The 17,039-nt window shown below is 44.2% G+C and overlaps 1 protein-coding gene across 2 annotated transcripts in view; it reads left to right on the top strand.

Moving 5' to 3' along the window:
* Positions 1-17,039, top strand: part of LOC137455036 (synaptotagmin-1) — a 535,786-nt gene that overhangs the window by 452,080 nt on the left and 66,667 nt on the right. For both annotated transcript variants that reach the window (XM_068165552.1, XM_068165544.1), the window contains exon 9: positions 4,162-4,279. In XM_068165552.1, the coding sequence (XP_068021653.1) occupies positions 4,162-4,279 (118 nt within the window). The remainder of the gene's footprint in view (positions 1-4,161; positions 4,280-17,039) is intronic.

Below are 17,039 nucleotides of genomic sequence, written 5' to 3'. Positions count from 1 at the left end.
CAGGTTGGAAGAGACCTTCAAGATCATCAAGTCCAAGCTATCAACTAATCCAACCCACCTAATCAACTAATCCATGGCACCAAGCACCCTATCAAGTCTCTGCCTGAACACCTCCAATGATGGTGACTCCACCACCTCCCCGGGCAGCCCATTCCAATGGGCAATCACTCTCTGTGTAGAACTTCTTCCTAACCTCCAGCCTAAACCTCCCCTGGTGCAGCCTGAGACTGTGTCCTCTTGTTCTGGTGCTGGCTGCCTGGGAGAAGAGACCAGCATCCACCTGTCTACAACCTCCCTTAAGGTAATTGTAGAGAGCAAGAAGGTCACCCCTGAGTCTCCTCCTCTCCAGGCTAAGCAACCCCAGCTCCCTCAGCCTCTCCTGTGTTCCAAACCCCTCACCAACTTTGTTGCCCTTCTCTGGACACCTTCCAGCAAGTCAACATCCTTCCTAAACTGAGGGGCCCAGAACAGGACACAGTACTCAAGGTGTTATGTTGCATTGTATTATTGTTGCTGGGTTTAAGGTTTTTAAAATTACAAGCCACAAGCACTACAAGATTTATTTCTTTTTTAAATATGTATCACTCCAGTCCATTGCTGGGAACAGCAAAGAATCCCACAGCCCCAAGAAGGTGTTCCATGACAGGCCCACACACTCTTTGATGAAGGAAGAACTATAACTGAGTACCTAGAATGTGTCCTTACAATGGACATCCAAACCTAGAGAAAAAGGGGACTGGATGAGGAGAAGCTGAGGGAACTGGGGCTGTTTAGTCTGCAAAAGAGAAGACTGAGAGGAGATTTAATAAATGTTTATAAATATCTGAGGGCTGGGGGTCAGGAGGGAGGGGACAGGCTCTGCTCACTTGCTCTCTGTGATAGGACAAGGAGCAATGGATGTAAGCTGCAGCACTGGAGGTTCCACCTCAACACCAGGGGAAACCTCTTTACTGTAAGGGTGACAGAGCACTGGAACAGGCTGCCCAGAGAGTGAAGCTCTATTTACAAGCAAACTACAATCTAGAAATATGCAATCCAATGAATATGTACCAAATATACAATAGGTGTACAATATATAAATACTTACAACTCATAAACAGCACAGAAAAAGTCCTCAGACCTTCCTGGATGGATCCAGGGGACCGTTCACCTCCTTCCCCACTCCCTCCTTCCATTCCATTACCTCACACCGTAGCCAAAACAGAGATCCCCTGGCAAGGCCACAGGAGAGAGAGAAGTTGCAAGCAGAAGTGACAGAAGAAGGCAAGAAAGAACTGTTTATGCCTCTGCTCTATATCCCACTACCAAGCCAATGAATTACCTTAGCATTATTTTCCTTTTGTATCCAATGGTAATCTTACATTACTTTCAGTCTTTGTAGTTGGGAACCAGGCTAAAGTTCCCCCTTCAAACTGTAGCAATATCTGAGCCTCTTGCTCTCAGTAGGGTTCCCCCAGCGTTTTAGGTCATGTTCTGACTTTCTTTCCCTTTGGATCTTTGAACCTGGTAAATTACCATGTTCTCTCTTTTTTTTTTCCTTTTCATTTTGGCTAGAGGGAAAGGGTGCATAACTCCTGCAAAAAAATTACCTAATGGCTTCGCAAAAAGCTTGGGTACACCCACAAAACTTTACAACAACCAGCCTTCCAATTTATTCTAACAAAACACCAGACCCAAAGAGATTCATCTTCATAAAACTGTACTTTATAGCCTGCTGCCAGAAGTTGTGGAAACAGACATACACCATAAGAACTATCCTCTTTGAAAGAGAAACTTTGCTGTCTGCAATGCTTTATTGAGCTGTTCAGTGTAACTCGATTGTTCTGGCCTCAAAAGCAACCTTGTTACCCACCTAGAGATATTGCTGTACCTGAAAGGAAGGAGGAAAGAAGCTTGGATCATACAAGTCAGTGATCATTTCTAAGCAGCATTCTCCTCTTTTTACCCTGTCTGCAAGCTCAAATCTCTTCTCTCTGCTTTTAAAACAAAGTACCCATCATTCTGAATGCAATTAAGCCTTTCCCACTTTGCCAGGACTGTTAGGAAGATACTAGGCAATGAGCAGCAAAAGTTTGGTTTGGTAGGGCCCCAGATGATTAGGCTGCAAAGCTAAAGGCAGAACCAAATCCTTCCAGCCACCCTGATGTGAGAAGAGATACACTGTGTGCTTTCCTGGTCTATATTGGCTCTTTTGTTCGTTTGGGGGCTTGGGGTTTGCTATTTGTTGGGGGAAGGGATAGGTCTTGCCTGTTAGAGAGGTGACAAGCCCTTTTTTATACTGAATATTTTGTGCTTTATATGTGTGTATGTGTGTGGGTTGGGTTGAAATTGCACACACACACCCCAGCTAATTGGAAATTACCCCCAGAGTAAATTCCCCCCAAAAAACTCAAACTCAGAATCAAAATGGAAGTTATATTTACCAAAGGTAAGATAAAATCTAAGAGTAGAAAATGCAATGAATATGTACAAAATTTGTTCACATATATTTACAACTCAACAATCAGTGACTGAAGGAACTGGGGCTGTTTAGTTTGAAAAAGAGGAGGCTGAAGGGAGACCTCATTGCTGTCTACAACTACCTGAAAGGAGGTTGTAGAGGCTGCTGCTGGTCTCTTCCCACAGGTAATTAGTGATAGAAAAAAGAGGGAACAGCCTCAAGCTCTGACTGGGTAGGTTTAGACTGGACATTAGGAAGCATCTTTTCAGGGCAAAAGTGGTTAAGGATTGGAATGTGCTGCCCAGGGAGGTGGTTGAGTCCCCAAGCCTGGATGCATTTAAAGGTGGTTTGGATGTGGTGCTTGGGGCTGCGGTCTAGGGGTGACCCTTGTAGAGTAGGGTTCTGGGTTAGACTTGGTGATCCTGAGGGTCTCTTCCAGCCTGAATGTTTCTGTGATCAGAAGTGCCCTCCTGGGCAGTCCATGGGGACCATTAGCAACCTTCTCCCCTCCCTCCCTTGCCTTGCCAGTACCTCACACACAGTAGTCAAAACAGGGATTATGCTGGCAAGGCCACAGAGAGAGAGAGAGAAAAGCTGCAAGCAGAAGCAACAGAAGAACAACAAAGAGGAAAGAGCTCTCTGTGCAACCAAGTATAAGGTATTCAGCCAACCAATGGAATGATGTAGACCTATCAGTTGTTATTATTCCATGTCCAATGGTAATTTATTTCCCTATTTTACTCAAAGTCTGTGGAAAATCCCTACTCTTATTTTGAAGTTAGGAACAAGGCTAAAGTTCCACCTTCAGACTATGACAATGTGTTTTATACTTTTGTGAGAAAAGTATAGGGGGAAAGACACGTGTTCCTCTTCCTCAGAAAACAGTCCAGTAGTTGTATATGCATGGACTTGGTGATCCTCAGGGTCTTTTCCAACCTGAATGTTTCTGTGGTTCTGTGATGTGCTTTAATTGAGTTCCACCGCAACATAACCTGGAAGAATGCTCAGTCATGACTTGTCTTAAAGGGCAAACAGGTTTTGTGGGACCCTGATTGTCAGGGGGGGAAATGCTGAGCAGGCTAACTTACTTTGCAGCCAGCGTGTATCTTGTAATTTGGCTCCATATAGGGTGGTTGCTGTGAACTCCCATCTGTTGGAATGAATTTGAGATTATCAAGGATTTAAGCTGGGAAACTTGTGGAAGAGTTGGCAGGCTCAAGGGAGCTGAGGTCATTCAGCCTGGAGGAGACAAGCTCTGGGGAGACCTAATAGCAGCCTTCCAGTACCTGAAGGGAGCCTGCAAGAAGGATGGAGAGGCACTGTGACAGTGACAGGGGCAATGGTTTGAAATCAGACCGGACATTAGGAAGAAATTCTTTACCATGAGGGTGGTGGAACACTGGAACAGGTTGCTCAGGGAGGTAGTTGAGGCCCCATCCCTGGAGATGTTCAAGGTCAGGCTCTACGAGGCTCTGAGCAACCTGGTCTAGTGGAGGACATCCGTGGTCATTGCAAGGGGGTTGGACTAGGTGACTTTTGGAGGTCCCTTCCAACCCAAACCTATGATTCTAAGACATCTCCTACAACTTTTTTGAATGTTTGGCTTAACAGTAGCAATTTGTAATCCTCATAATTTTCTGTGGGGGCTTTCAGAACCGCATTTCTGAGAGGTACAAAAAAATTGATTGAAATGTAACACTTTGTCTTGTTTGCTTTCACAGCAAGAAAAGCTGGGTGATATCTGCTTCTCCCTCCGTTACGTGCCGACCGCTGGCAAACTGACCGTCGTCATTCTGGAGGCAAAGAACTTGAAGAAGATGGATGTCGGTGGGCTGTCAGGTATGGGCATGAAAATCTGCCTGTGGGTTTGGCAGGCTTGTAGATGCATAAACCCAACACTTGTTTTGTTGGGGAAAAAAAGGTAAGGGCTGTTTGTTCACTGAAGGCAAAAATGTGATGTGCGTGTTCCGAAAGCTGGGGCGTGACTGAGGGTATCAGAATTTGCTCTAGCTTTAAGAAGAAAAGTTTCATTGCACATTGCATTCCTCTCCAAGACAAAGTCTGAAGAGTTAAACAGTCAGATGACAGCACAAGCTCTCTGTACTTCTGCTCTGTTGCCTGGAGATAAATACAGACTATTCAAGCAAGAGGAAAAATAAATCTGACTACAATTCCTGCTAGCTGCTTAATCTCGCACAATGTGAGTGTTTGCCTGCACTGTTACTAACAACACCTAACAGGGGAACTCACCACAGGTCACTGTGCTGTCGGCAGGTCAAGATGCTAGGATGATGGCTGCTACATTGGAAGGGCTCAGGTATAATTGTTTCCATGCTCAAAGCTGAGAGTGCTCTGCATTTGTGTGCACACCAGCAATTGAAGTGATGGTCTTGTACCTGTGCATGGTGGGTTGAAATTACACGTCCTCCCTCCTCCCCCTCCAACTAATTTGGAGAAAACTACCCCCAAAATAAATTGCCAGACCAGCTCAGCTTGGGATGGAAGCAAGTGAAGCTCTCTTTACAAGCAAACTACAATCTGGAAGTATGAAATGCAATGAATATGTACCAAATATACAATAGATGTACAATATAGAGATATTTACAATTTATAAACAACACAGAAACTCCTCAGACCCTCCCTGGACAGATCCAGGGGACAAATCACCTCCTCCCCCCCTCCTTCCCTCCTTCCTGTTACCTCATACAGTAGTCAAAACAGAGATCCCCTGGCAAGACCACAGGAGAGAAAGAGGAAAGTTGCAAGTAGAAGCAACAGAAGAAGAAAAGAAGATCAAGAATTGTTTCTGCCTCTGCTCTATATCCCATTAGCAAGCCAATGGATTCTGTAGACCTTACCATTATTTTCCTTTTACATCCAATGGTAATTTATTTTACTTCCAGTCTTTGCAGTCAGGATCTGGGCTAAAGATCCCCCTTCAAACTCTGACATTGTGGTAGTCAGTGAGGTTGGTATCTCCAACATGCTCTGCACCTACAAATGGTCCTCAGAGCAAGGCTACAGACAGCAAGAGTGGGATGAGATAAGCCATCTCTAAGGGAGTGTGCAGTCAGCACACATTACATCAGGGCTGTATCTCTGGGGTAGGGCTGTCCCAGGGATATGATGGAGCTGCACCTAGGCTGCTATTCTCTGCTGTGTATGGAATTTGAACAACAGCTACTGTTTAAGTTGCCAGATACCCGAGACCAAATTAAATAACAAGATGTTTTTTTCCAGGAGAACTTTATTTTACATACCTTCTGTTTAAAAGATGCAGTTTCTATCCACCATTGAGAATGAGCATATTTTCAGCACAGCCCTAGAAGTGAAGACTTGTACAGCTGTCAGTAAGACAAGGATGATGTAATTGCTGCTTGGGAATTAGCAAGTGACAGGAAAAACATCTTATGCTTCTATTTTCCTAAGATCTTAGTGCAAGGTTGTAACAAGTCATATCCAAAATACCCAGAGAAATGGGAACCTGCTGAAAGCAAGCCTGAAAGTTGTATTTACTACTTTTGATGAACAAAGTGAGGGAAAAGAGCCTCTTACCAGTACCAGTTATAGGGTTTTCTTTTCTTTTACTTCCTTATAAACTATTAAACTGTACTTCAGCAGACATAGTAAAGTAAAATATATGAAAATATTGTTGCAGTCATTACCTCACCTCAATCAAGTCTAGGTTTCTCTTGTCTGAAATGGACACTGGATAAGGACACACTGCTAACAGTTTCCCTAATGCTCTACTTAACCAACTGCAAATTAATGTTCTTAAGTACATTTATTTCCTAATTGTTATCTAATGAAAGAATAGATTCTCAGAATCACAGAACATTAGAGGTTGGAAGGGACCTCCAGAGATCTTTGACTCCAACTCCCCTGCCAGAGCAGGACCACAGAATCTAGGGCAGATTGCACAGGAATGCATCCAGATGGGTCTGGAAAGTCTCCAGAGAAGGAGACTCCACTGCCTCTCTGGGCAGCCTGTCAGTGCTCTGTCACCCTCACAGTGAAGAAGTTCCTCCTCATAGTGAGGTGAAACCTTCTGTGTTCCAGTTTGTACCTTTTGTTCTTTGTTCTACTGGACACCTCCAAAAAGAGCTTGCCCCCCTCCACTTGACACCCACCCCTCAGCCAGAATAAACAGCCCCAGGGCTCTCAGTCTCTCTTCATAGGGGAGATGCTCAAGTCCCCTAATCATCCTTCTGGCTCTCTGTTGGATTCTCTCCAGCAGGTCTCTGTCTCTCTTGAACTGGGGAAATGAAGTGTGGGATTTTTTGACTGAAGTCTAACTCTAAGAGCCAGATCATCTATATTATTTTCCAAGCTTTGCAAGAAATGTGATGGATAATGGGTACTCGGCTCTTGAGAAAAGAAAGAGAGGAGCAGAGGAAGCACTAATGAACTGGAGACCTTCTGCAAACTTCAGAAGGGAAAATATAATGCCCTCTGTTGGAAATAACTATGGGGAAATGAACCCTCCTCTGTGCTAAAGCCCATGGAGGACACTGTAATACATTTCTAGGGGATGATAGGTTTTATTCTCCTCTTTTAGGGTCATGCCCAACTAGAAACATCGTGTTCTTTAGGAGATAAGCAAACCCTATGGGATGCCACGCTTGCAGCAGGAATTCAAAAGGCACTGAAAGTGATAAATGGCAGTTAGAACAGTGTTCCTCAGGCAGTAATTACAGATGAAATGGTGTTGGTTTAAAGTGGGTGCAGTACCTTTCATTAGGGAATTTATCTTCTGAATACATTATGCAGAAATAACTGTTGAAATCAAGCTGAGATTCTCTTGGTCATTATTCACCCTAAATAATACCCAGTCTCAAAGTGCAATGCTTCTAGGTGGTAATGCAGGTGGCAGGGTTTTATCTTGATTACTGAGTTCTTTCCCCACCACTTCTGTTATTTTCTCTAGATGCTAAAAGATGCTAAAAGGACTCTTCTCTTTTTGCAAAGCTGAAAGTTTTGCTTTGGAGTGGAGGTGGGAAAACGTTAACAATCAAATGTGATCTCCAACTGAACGTTACCTGTGTACTCCACAGCACTTACTGTTGCCAAGGGAAAGCCATTAGCAAGAGGAGACAAGAACAACCTTAGAAGTTTGTCAAAAATAGGCAAAAAGTATTTGATTTTTTTGAGTTTAGAATGTCCTTTTAGTATTCTCTCCTATATTGGAGAAAATGCTGGGAAAAGCAGAAGACAAGCGTTTGGAAAGGTCTCTGCTCCCTCTTGCATCCAGTCTTTATGCCTCTCTGTGGGACCCTTGGCCCCCTATGTTCCAGCTTGTACCTTTTGTTCCTTGGCTTATCACTGGGCACCACCCAAAAGAGCTTGCCCTCCTCCACGTGACCGCCACCCCTCAGATACTGATAGACATTGATCAGATCCCCTCTCAGCCTTCCCTTCTCTGGACTAAACAGCCCCAGGGCTCTCAGTCTCTCTTTATAGGGGAGGTGCAACATCAGGCTGTGACTAAAGCAAACCTTGTCTCAAACATTGGAACTGTTCAGCCTGAGCTCATCAAACCACCACCAGAAGGAGTGGAAACTGCTACTTCTGACAAGCAGTTGTGCATGTTTCAGACTGCCATTTGCATTATTTAAATTATATTCCAGTGCATTTTAAATGACTCTGACATGAAGGTCTACACAGAGAGAGTGATTGCCCATTGGAATGGGCTGCCCAAGGAGGTGGTGGAGTCACCATCACTGGAGGTGTTCAGGAGGAGACTTGATAGAGTGCTTGGTTGCATGGTTTAGTTGATTAGGTGGTGTTGGATAATAGGTTGGACATGATGATCTTGAAGGTCTCTTCCAACCTGGTCTATTCTATTCTATTCTATTCTATTCTATTCTATCTGGCAGGTGATAGGTAGGAATGTCAGCTATAAGAAGATTATTTTTATTTGCCTGAACTTGGTAAACATGGGGTGCATGACTTTATAGGTGTCCTTCACACAAATTGTCTATGGGGCTTAGAAGCTTAGGTCTTGCAGCAAATCAAGGGAACTTAAACTCCCAAGTCACTGTGTTGGGTTTTTTAAATTCATCAAGACGATTTGCAAAATTAGAAGATTTCAAAGCCAGTTTGCAGCTTAATCTCTCCAATCAGGCCATGGAGAACTAGTCTGGCTAATTCCTTGATAAGGGCACAGTGCAGCTTAGTAATGCTGTTTGGTTCACAAGGGCTGCCAATGAATTGGGATGGTTAATTCAGTTTTACAGTCCCTTCTGCTCCATAAAAAGAGCAGGAATTCTCTGATGCTCCATGGAGACTTTCAGTCCACGTGTGGATTCAAAGGAGGGTGAAGTTTTTATCTAAACATTTTTTTCTTTGCATTTTTTACTTACTTTGAAAAGAAAAAAAGATGATTATTTAACCCTCAGCACAGCTGACTATCAGCCAGTGTGGTCAGTGCAATGAATATGGTACTTCCTTTTATTACACAGGAAGATCCCCATTATTTACAGCACATTTATGCAAGCAGTTCTGGAAGTTTCCATGTATTCAGTCTTACTCTCCTTTTGGACCTTCAGAAGAGGCTGTGGCTGGCACCCAAACAGACTTTGGTACCTGGGTTCTTCAGCTTAAATGTTTTTTCCTTGTCCTTTTCCTTTTTTCCTTTTTTCCCTTTTTCCTTTTCCCCTTTTCCTTTTCCTTCTCCTTTTCCTTTTCCTTCTCCTTTTCCTTTTCCTTCTCCTTTTCCTTTTTTGCCTTCTTCTCCCTTTTTGCCTTCTTCTCCCTTTTTTCCTTCTTCTCCCTTTTTCCTTCTCCCTTTTTTCCTTCTCCTTCTCCTTCTCCTTCTCCTTCTCCTTCTCCTTCTCCTTCTCCTTCTCCTTCTCCTTCTCCTTCTCCTTCTCCTTCTCCTTCTCCTTCTCCTTCTCCTTCTCCTTCTTCTTCTCCTCCTCCTTCTCCTCCTCCTCCTTCTCCTCCTCCTCCTTCTCCTCCTCCTTCTCCTTCTCCTTCTCCTTCTCCTTCTCCTTCTCCTTCTCCTTCTCCTTCTCCTTCTCCTTCTCCTTCTCCTTCTCCTTCTCCTTCTCCTTCTCCTTCTCCTTCTCCTTCTCCTTCTCCTTCTCCTTCTCCTTCTCCTTCTCCTTCTCCTTCTCCTTCTCCTTCTCCTTCTCCTTCTCCTTCTCCTTCTCCTTCTCCTTCTCCTTCTCCTTCTCCTTCTCCTTCTCCTTCTCCTTCTTTCCCTACTCCTGATTTCCCTCTGCTTTTCCCTTTCCCTTTTTCCTATTTCCTTTCCCTTTTTTCCTTTTCCTTGTCTTTTTTTCCTTTTCCTCTTCCCTTTTCATTTTTTCCCTTTTCCTTTTCCTTTTCCTTTTCCTTTTCCTTTTCCTTTTCCTTTTCCTTTTCCTTTTTCTTTTTCCAGTTTTCTAAGAACATCAGTGACTGCATATATTACGGACAAAATACTGTTTTGTAGCCAAAATAATCGGTGACACAGTGATGATTAGTTTAAGTCTTAACACATCTGATAATCACTTCAAGATTAATTTCAGAATGGTTTACTCTTTCTAAAACTCTTTGCAAAGCAATGTGGGTTTGTGGGGTTTTAGTATGCTTAGCTTTTAGTGAATCTAATTACCAGGAATGCATCCTAGTAGCAAGCAATGCAGCCCTCCTCCTTTTCTCAGCACTGCTGCCTCTCACCGCTCCTGCCTCAGCTGGTGTGGCCTCAGGTGTTGCTTTAGGAGCTGTTGCCAAGTAGCAAATATTATGGGAGACCCCAAACTCTATCTATTCATGCCAAATGAATGCCTAGGTTCTGCCAAGTAGAAAATATTATAATAGACTCTAAACTCTACCTATTTATGCCAAAATAACACTTAGGAAGAGCTGCAAGGAGAAGAAGATTGTCACCGAATCCATGTGCTCTTCCTTCTACAGAAAGCTGCAGATACAACCATAAAGAGAAAGTGCCCCATAATCCAGTCCATTATGTGTGAGAGCTAATCTCAATATTTATGAGTTAGGAATAGAAAACACACAGCACCTCTCTATATCTGCCAAGCAAACACGCAGTCAGAAGTGTCTCTGGGGGCCAAATGGTACTATGGCAGAAATAAAGGCAGTTTTCTACAATTAGACATTTGTTTTAAATATTGCCTTCCAATTGAAAAGGCTTGATTGAATGTCTTAGAAAAGAATGGGGGAAAAATTAAAACCTGGTTAGAAGCCAGCTCTTTGAAGACAGACTGAATGCTCACCAATTATGCAGTCAGAGCATTCACTTTAATAACTTAATTAAAACATAAGGAACCTTAAAAGCTGGCTAGCACAAATGCAATATTATGGGAAGAGAAATAAATCCTTAGTGTCATGGCCTTGCTATAAGCCATTTTGTAAGCATAGCTCAGTGAATATTAAGGAGAAAGAAAACAGTCTTATTAAAAGATAAAAGAAACAACCAACCACCACAACAGATGCATTTGCAACTAGCCTAAGCCTAAAGAATCCAACAGAGATCAGTACCAACATGTGCTTTAAGATCTCTACTTACTGTGAGGATTTCTACAATATCTATTATCTCAATATCTGTACTGTAATACACTGACAGAACTTCCAACAAGTGCAGGGTCCTGAATCTGAGTCAGGGCAAGGCCAGGCACCAGTATAGATTGGGCAGGGATTGGCTTGATAGCAGCCATGAAGAAAGGGACTTGGGGGTGCCTGTGGATGAGAAGCTCAACATGAGCCAACAGTGAGCACTTGCAGCCCAGAAAGCCATCCAGAGCCTGGGCAAGAGAAGTGTGGCCACAGGGGAGGTGATTCTTCCCCTCTACTCCACTCTGGTGAAATCCCACCTGGAGCACTGTGTCCAGTTCTGGAGCCCCTGTTACAAGAAGGATCTGGGGGTGCTGGAAGATGTCCATAGAAGGGCCACAAGAATGATCAGAGGGCTGGAGCTCCTCTGCTATGGAGACAGACTGAGGGAGTTGGGGCTGGAGAATAGAAGGCTCCCAGGAGACCTTCTTGTGGCCTTCCAGGATCTGAAGGGGGCTACAAGAAAGCTGGGGAGGGACTTTTTAGGGTGTCATGGAGTTATAGGACTGGGAGGAATGGAGCAAAACTAGAAGTGGGTAGATTCAGATTGGATGTCAGGAAGATGTTCTTCCCCATGAGGGTGGTGAGACACTCGAACAGATTGCCCAGGGAGGTGGTGAAAGCCTCATCCGTGGAGATTGTGAAGGCCAGGCTGGATGTGGCTGTGAGCAACCTGCTGTAGTGTGAGGGGATTGGAACTGATGATTCTTGAGGTCCCCTCTTACCTTAACTCTTCTATGATTCTATGCCTGCAGCAATACATCTCTCTTAAAACTTGTGGGCTCCTACAGTGGTGATAGAATCAGGCACCAGATCTCCACCATGTTAAAAGCCTTCTCTTCTGCCTGGAAGAACATTTCTGTTGATGACATCTTCCTTAAGGCTGCACAGTAGGGAGGGGAGGTCTTGTCTGAAGTGGTCCTGTTTGAATGGCAGTAGTTCTAATCCCAACATCAATCTGCCTCAAAATAAAAGCTGAAGAAGGCAATTGTAAAATCAAAATATCTTCCCAAATACACTGTGTGCAGCAGAGAAGCCATGTTAAAGGATACATAGACTCTTATATTCTAGGAGACTCTTATGGGGAAACTGTCAGGTAATTGCCCATTTTGGAGTGAGTACACAATTTCCACTGAGTCATCTGCTACAGGCTGTTGCACACAATAATGTATTGTATTAGAACCATCAAATGTGATAATTCCTGCAAAGCAGCAGAGTCAAATTGCTCTCTTTTTTCTACACTGTGCTTTAAATGATGGAAAAGACATTGTGCCTGCTGATTACCACAAAACCTGTAGTCACTGCTCTCATAAAGCTCAGGACAAACATTGTCCCAAAAATGCTTCTGAGTTCAGCAGGTGTTGGAATAGATTCTTGATCTGCAAAAGGAAAGAAAGCTTGTGGTACATGTACATCTCCTTAATCATGCACACTAGCCAAAGGCAGAGGAGGTCAGAACCCAGCTGTGTGGATGCTGCCAGCTGGTAGTCATAATTGTCTGTCATTGCTATTGACAGTTCAAGAGAGACAGGGAACTACTAGAGAGAGTCCAGCACAGAGCCACAAGGATGATTAGGGGAGTGGAACATCTTCCATATGAGGAGAGCCTGAGGGAGATGAGGGCTCTGTAGCTTGGAGAGGAGGAGCCTGAGAGGTGACCTCATTGCTGTTAAGAAAGATGTGCAGGGTGAGCGCCAAGAAGATGGAGCCAGGCTCTGCTGGGTGATGCCCAATGCCAGCACAAGGGGCAGTGGTGGAACTTGAGGCATAGGAAGTTCCATGGAAACATAGGGAAGGATTTTTTCCTTGTGAGGGTGAGAGAACCCTGGAAGAGGCTGCCCAGAGGGGTGGTGGAGTGTCCCTGTCTGGAAATATTCAAAACCTACCTGGATGTGTTCCTGTGTGATGTGGTCTAGGTGATCCTGCTCTGGCAGGGAGGTTGGACAGGATGAGCTTTCAAGGTCTCTTCCAGCTCCTAACATTCTGTGATTCTGTGATTTCCTACACATACATACCTCCAAACAGAGAGAAGAGAGTCCTTTTAGTCTTCAATTGGAACAGCTACATCTAAATAATGTATTTTGTGTCTGTCTGCATGATTGTTCCTGATTAAATTACAGTATGCTTTTATTTGGTTATGCAGTCCCAAAGCAAGTGTGCAGATGTGTGTGTTAATTACTTATAGGAAAATGAGATAGTTAATACTTTAGGTTTTCAAACGCTACATGAATTTCATAGCAATGTGAGTGGCTGTAAAATGGATGTAGAAATACTGTAGATAGATTCTAGACTCCTTAGGGAAATTAGTCAGTTCTCTTACAAGTAGGTTTAATTTATTTTTACTCTCTGAGAATTGCAGCCTTGTGTCTTTTCTTTTAATGGGTTTGAAGGGGAAAAAAATTAAAGCAGGAACTCAGAAAGAAAATATATTTTTCCATCTCTATAAATACAGTATGGATTGGTGCTTAAATGGTCTCAGAAAGTGAGGGAAGTATAACAAGGGATTTCCTTTTCAGGACCACCTAAAGTTATGTAAGATTTTAAGACAGCAAGGTGAGCATTTTATTAGCAGTGTTAGGCAGCTGAAGTGTCACAGTATCACAGTATCACCAAGATTAGAAGAGACCTCAAAGATCATCAAGTCCAACCTGTCACCACAGACTTCATGACTAGACCATAGCACCAAGTGCCAAGTCCACTCCCCTCTTGAACACCTCCAGGGATGATGACTCCACCACCTCCCTGGGCAGCCCATTCCAATGACAAACAATTCTCTCAGTGAAGAACTTTCTCCTCACCTCCAGCCTAACCTTCCCCTGCTGCAGCTTGAGACTGTGTCCTCTTGTTCTGGTGCTGGTTGCTAGAGAGAAGAGACCAACCCCTTCCTGGCTACAACCACCTTTCAGGTAGTTGTAGAGAGCAATGAGGTCACCCCTAAGCCTCCCCTTCTCCAGGCTAAACAACCCCAGCTCCCTCAGCCTCTCCTCATAGGGCTTGTACTCAAGGCCTTCTCTGGACATGTTCAAGTGTCTCAATGTCCTTCCTAAACTGAGGGGCTCAGAACTGGACACAGTACTCAAGCTGTGGACTTTCCAAAGAAATAGAAACAATTTTAAAGTCAACTTCACACATGACTTTAAATCCCACATGCCTGGGTTTTGTTTGTTAAATCCCATCTGGGCAAAAGATTATCAGTCTCTGCTGGATCTTTGTGCAGTTATCTCTTACAGGCCTCCTGACTCTGTTTGCAAGGTGTAAGCCCTTTGTGTGCACAGCTCAAAAGGAAAGAAACATTTCACAAATTAGACCCTTGATCCTGATTCTGAATTATCCCTGAAGGAAGCAGGGATTCTGTGCTGGGAAGGGGACTGCAAGTGCAGTGTGCTGGCAATACTATTGTGATGACAGAGGAAGTGAATACTTCAGTGCAAGGAGAGAGAAAGAAAACAGCTGTTGCTAGTTCTTTGTGGGTATCGCTGCTGTACATATGTGCTTTATGGGTGGTAGTTGTGTAAATCTGTTCACACATTTGGCAATGCCAATGTTTCTCTGGCAGCTATGGGATTCTTATTACTGAACATTCTGGACATTAGGAAAAAAAAATTCACATAAAAAATGGTCACACATTAGAATGTGCTGCCCAGGGAGGTGGTGGAGTTGTCAACCTTGGATGCATTTAAAGGTGGTTTGGATGTGGTGCTTGGGGATATGGTTTAGGGGTGAACCTTGTGGAGTAGGGTTCTGGGTTGGACTTGGTGATCCTGAGAGTGCTTTCCAACCTGAATGTCTCTGTGATTCTGCGAACAAAAATGGAAAAGAAGTTTTCCCATTGCTAGGTCCAAATGGCTTCAAAATAGATTAAGAGCAGATTTAGATTGGGTATTAGGAACACTTGGTGGTGGAACACTGCAACAGGTTGCCCAGGGAAATAGTTGAGTTCCCTTCCCTGGAATTCAAGGTTAGGCTTGACAAGGCCCTGGGCAAACTGATCTAGCTGGGGATGTCCTTGCTGACTTCGGTGAGGTCAGATTGGATGAGCTTTGGAGGCTCCTTTCAGCCCAGACCATTCTATGATTCTATGAATCTATGATTCTAAATCCTTTCTAATTGAAGGTGGAAGTCCTGATTTTTCTTCTGTTGTTCCAATTCCCCCAAAAGGTCCATTACCTTTCTTGAGCTAACAGGAGAGAAATGTAATCTGGCTGCTAATTGAGACTCAGATGCCAACATTCAATTATACTCACTGGGCCTTTCGTGTGTCAGGGTTGGATGGGACCACAAGGACCATCCAGTTCCACACTCCCTGCCATTGCCAGGGACACCTGACACTACAGCAGGTTTCTCACAGCCACATCCAGTCTGGCCTTCAAAACCCCCAGGGATGAGGCTTCTACCACCTCTCTGGGCAACCTGTGCCAGTCTCTCACCACCCTCATGGGGAAGAACTTCTTCCTAACATCCAATCTCAATCTACTCACTTGTAGTTTTGCCCCATTCCTCCCAGTCCTATCACTCCCTGACACCCTCAAAAGTCCCTCCCCAGATTTCTTGTAGCCCCCTTTAGATCCTGGAAGGCCACAAGGTGGTCTCCTGGGAGCCTTCTCCTCTCCAGAATGAACAGCCCCAACTCCCTCAGTCTGTCTTCATAGGAGAGGTGCTCCAGCCCTCTGGGCTGCTTCTTCTTTCCATCACAGGCAATGTGGCTTTAGAGCCACTTTAGACTAGACTAGACTAGACTAGACTAGACTAGACTAGACTAGAATAGAATAGAATAGAATAGAATAGAATAGAATAGAATAGAATAGAATAGACCAGGTTGGAAGAGACCTTCAAGATCATCGCGTCCAACCTATCATCCAACACCATCTAATCAACTAAACCATGGCACCAAGCACCCCATCAAGTCTCCTCCTGAACACCTCCAGTGATGATGACTCCACCACCTCCTCGGGCAGCCCATTCCAATGGGCAATCACTCTCTCTGTGTAGAATTTCTTCCTAACATCCAGCCTAAACCTCCCCTGGTGCAGCCTGAGACTGTGTCCTCTTGTTCTGGTGCTGGTTGCCTGGGAGAAGAGACCAACCTCTGCCTGCCCACAACCTCCCTTAAGGTAGTTGTAGAGAGCAATAAGGTCACCCCTGAGTCTCCTCCTCTCCAGGCTAAGCAACCCCAGCTCCCTCAGTCTCTCCTCATAGGGCTTGTGTTCCAAGCCCCTCACCAACTTTGTTACCCTTCTCTGGGTCAACATCCTTCCTAAACTGAGGGGCCCAGAACTGGACACAGAACTCAAGGTGTGGCCTAACCAGTGCAGTGTACAGGGGCAGAATGACCTCACTGTTCCTTCTGGCCACACTGTTCCTGATGCAGGACAGGATGCCATTGGCCCTGCTGGCTGCCTGGGCACACTGCAAAAGTTGCAGATCCCCTGGCTACAAGATGGAAAAGTGAAGCCCAGAAATTCCACATTCCCCCTGTAAAGAAGTTCATGTGTGGTGGAGGTGAGAATCTGTCTTGGTTTAATTATTAGGTACTGTTTCTTGTGCTCTCGTTTATTAGCTGTGAAAGTCAAGGTAGCAGGTGTCCCATCTTTACATCTTTTCCCTAAACTGTGTAACAGAGCTCTTCAGACATATTATTATAAAGTTTTTCTGTCACTTTGTGAAACTTTCAGATGTATTGCAGAGGAAAACAAGGCTGGAATGAGTGAAGTATCTGCACAAACAACACCTATATTTAGATATTTGCCTGATTTAGGACAGCTAAGGTGCTAGTTAGCTGGTTTACAGACAAAAGAATCTGGTCTTTGTGCTGGTTTGTTGTTTGGTTGTTTTTTTCCTCTCCCTTAACAATATACTTGGTTTTAAACTGAAAAACTGTTTTTTCCCCCTCCATTATACCAGTCTTGTTGATAAGGTGGTGCCAGCTGTGTACCTCTCAACTGATGGATCCATCACCAGTCTAACACAACAGTAAAACCTCTGCTGCATAGTAAAAAGATTTGTTGGATAAAGCACTGCCTGGACAAAAGGGCCCAAAGAG

This window comes from Melanerpes formicivorus, unplaced genomic scaffold, assembly GCF_026170545.1.
Source record: "Melanerpes formicivorus ecotype bairdi unplaced genomic scaffold, bMelFor1.0.p_v2 SCAF_3, whole genome shotgun sequence".
Classification (NCBI taxonomy): Eukaryota; Metazoa; Chordata; class Aves; order Piciformes; family Picidae; genus Melanerpes; species Melanerpes formicivorus.
The sequence above is the reverse complement of the archived record's forward strand: the minus strand, read 5'-3'. Positions and strand labels throughout refer to the sequence as shown.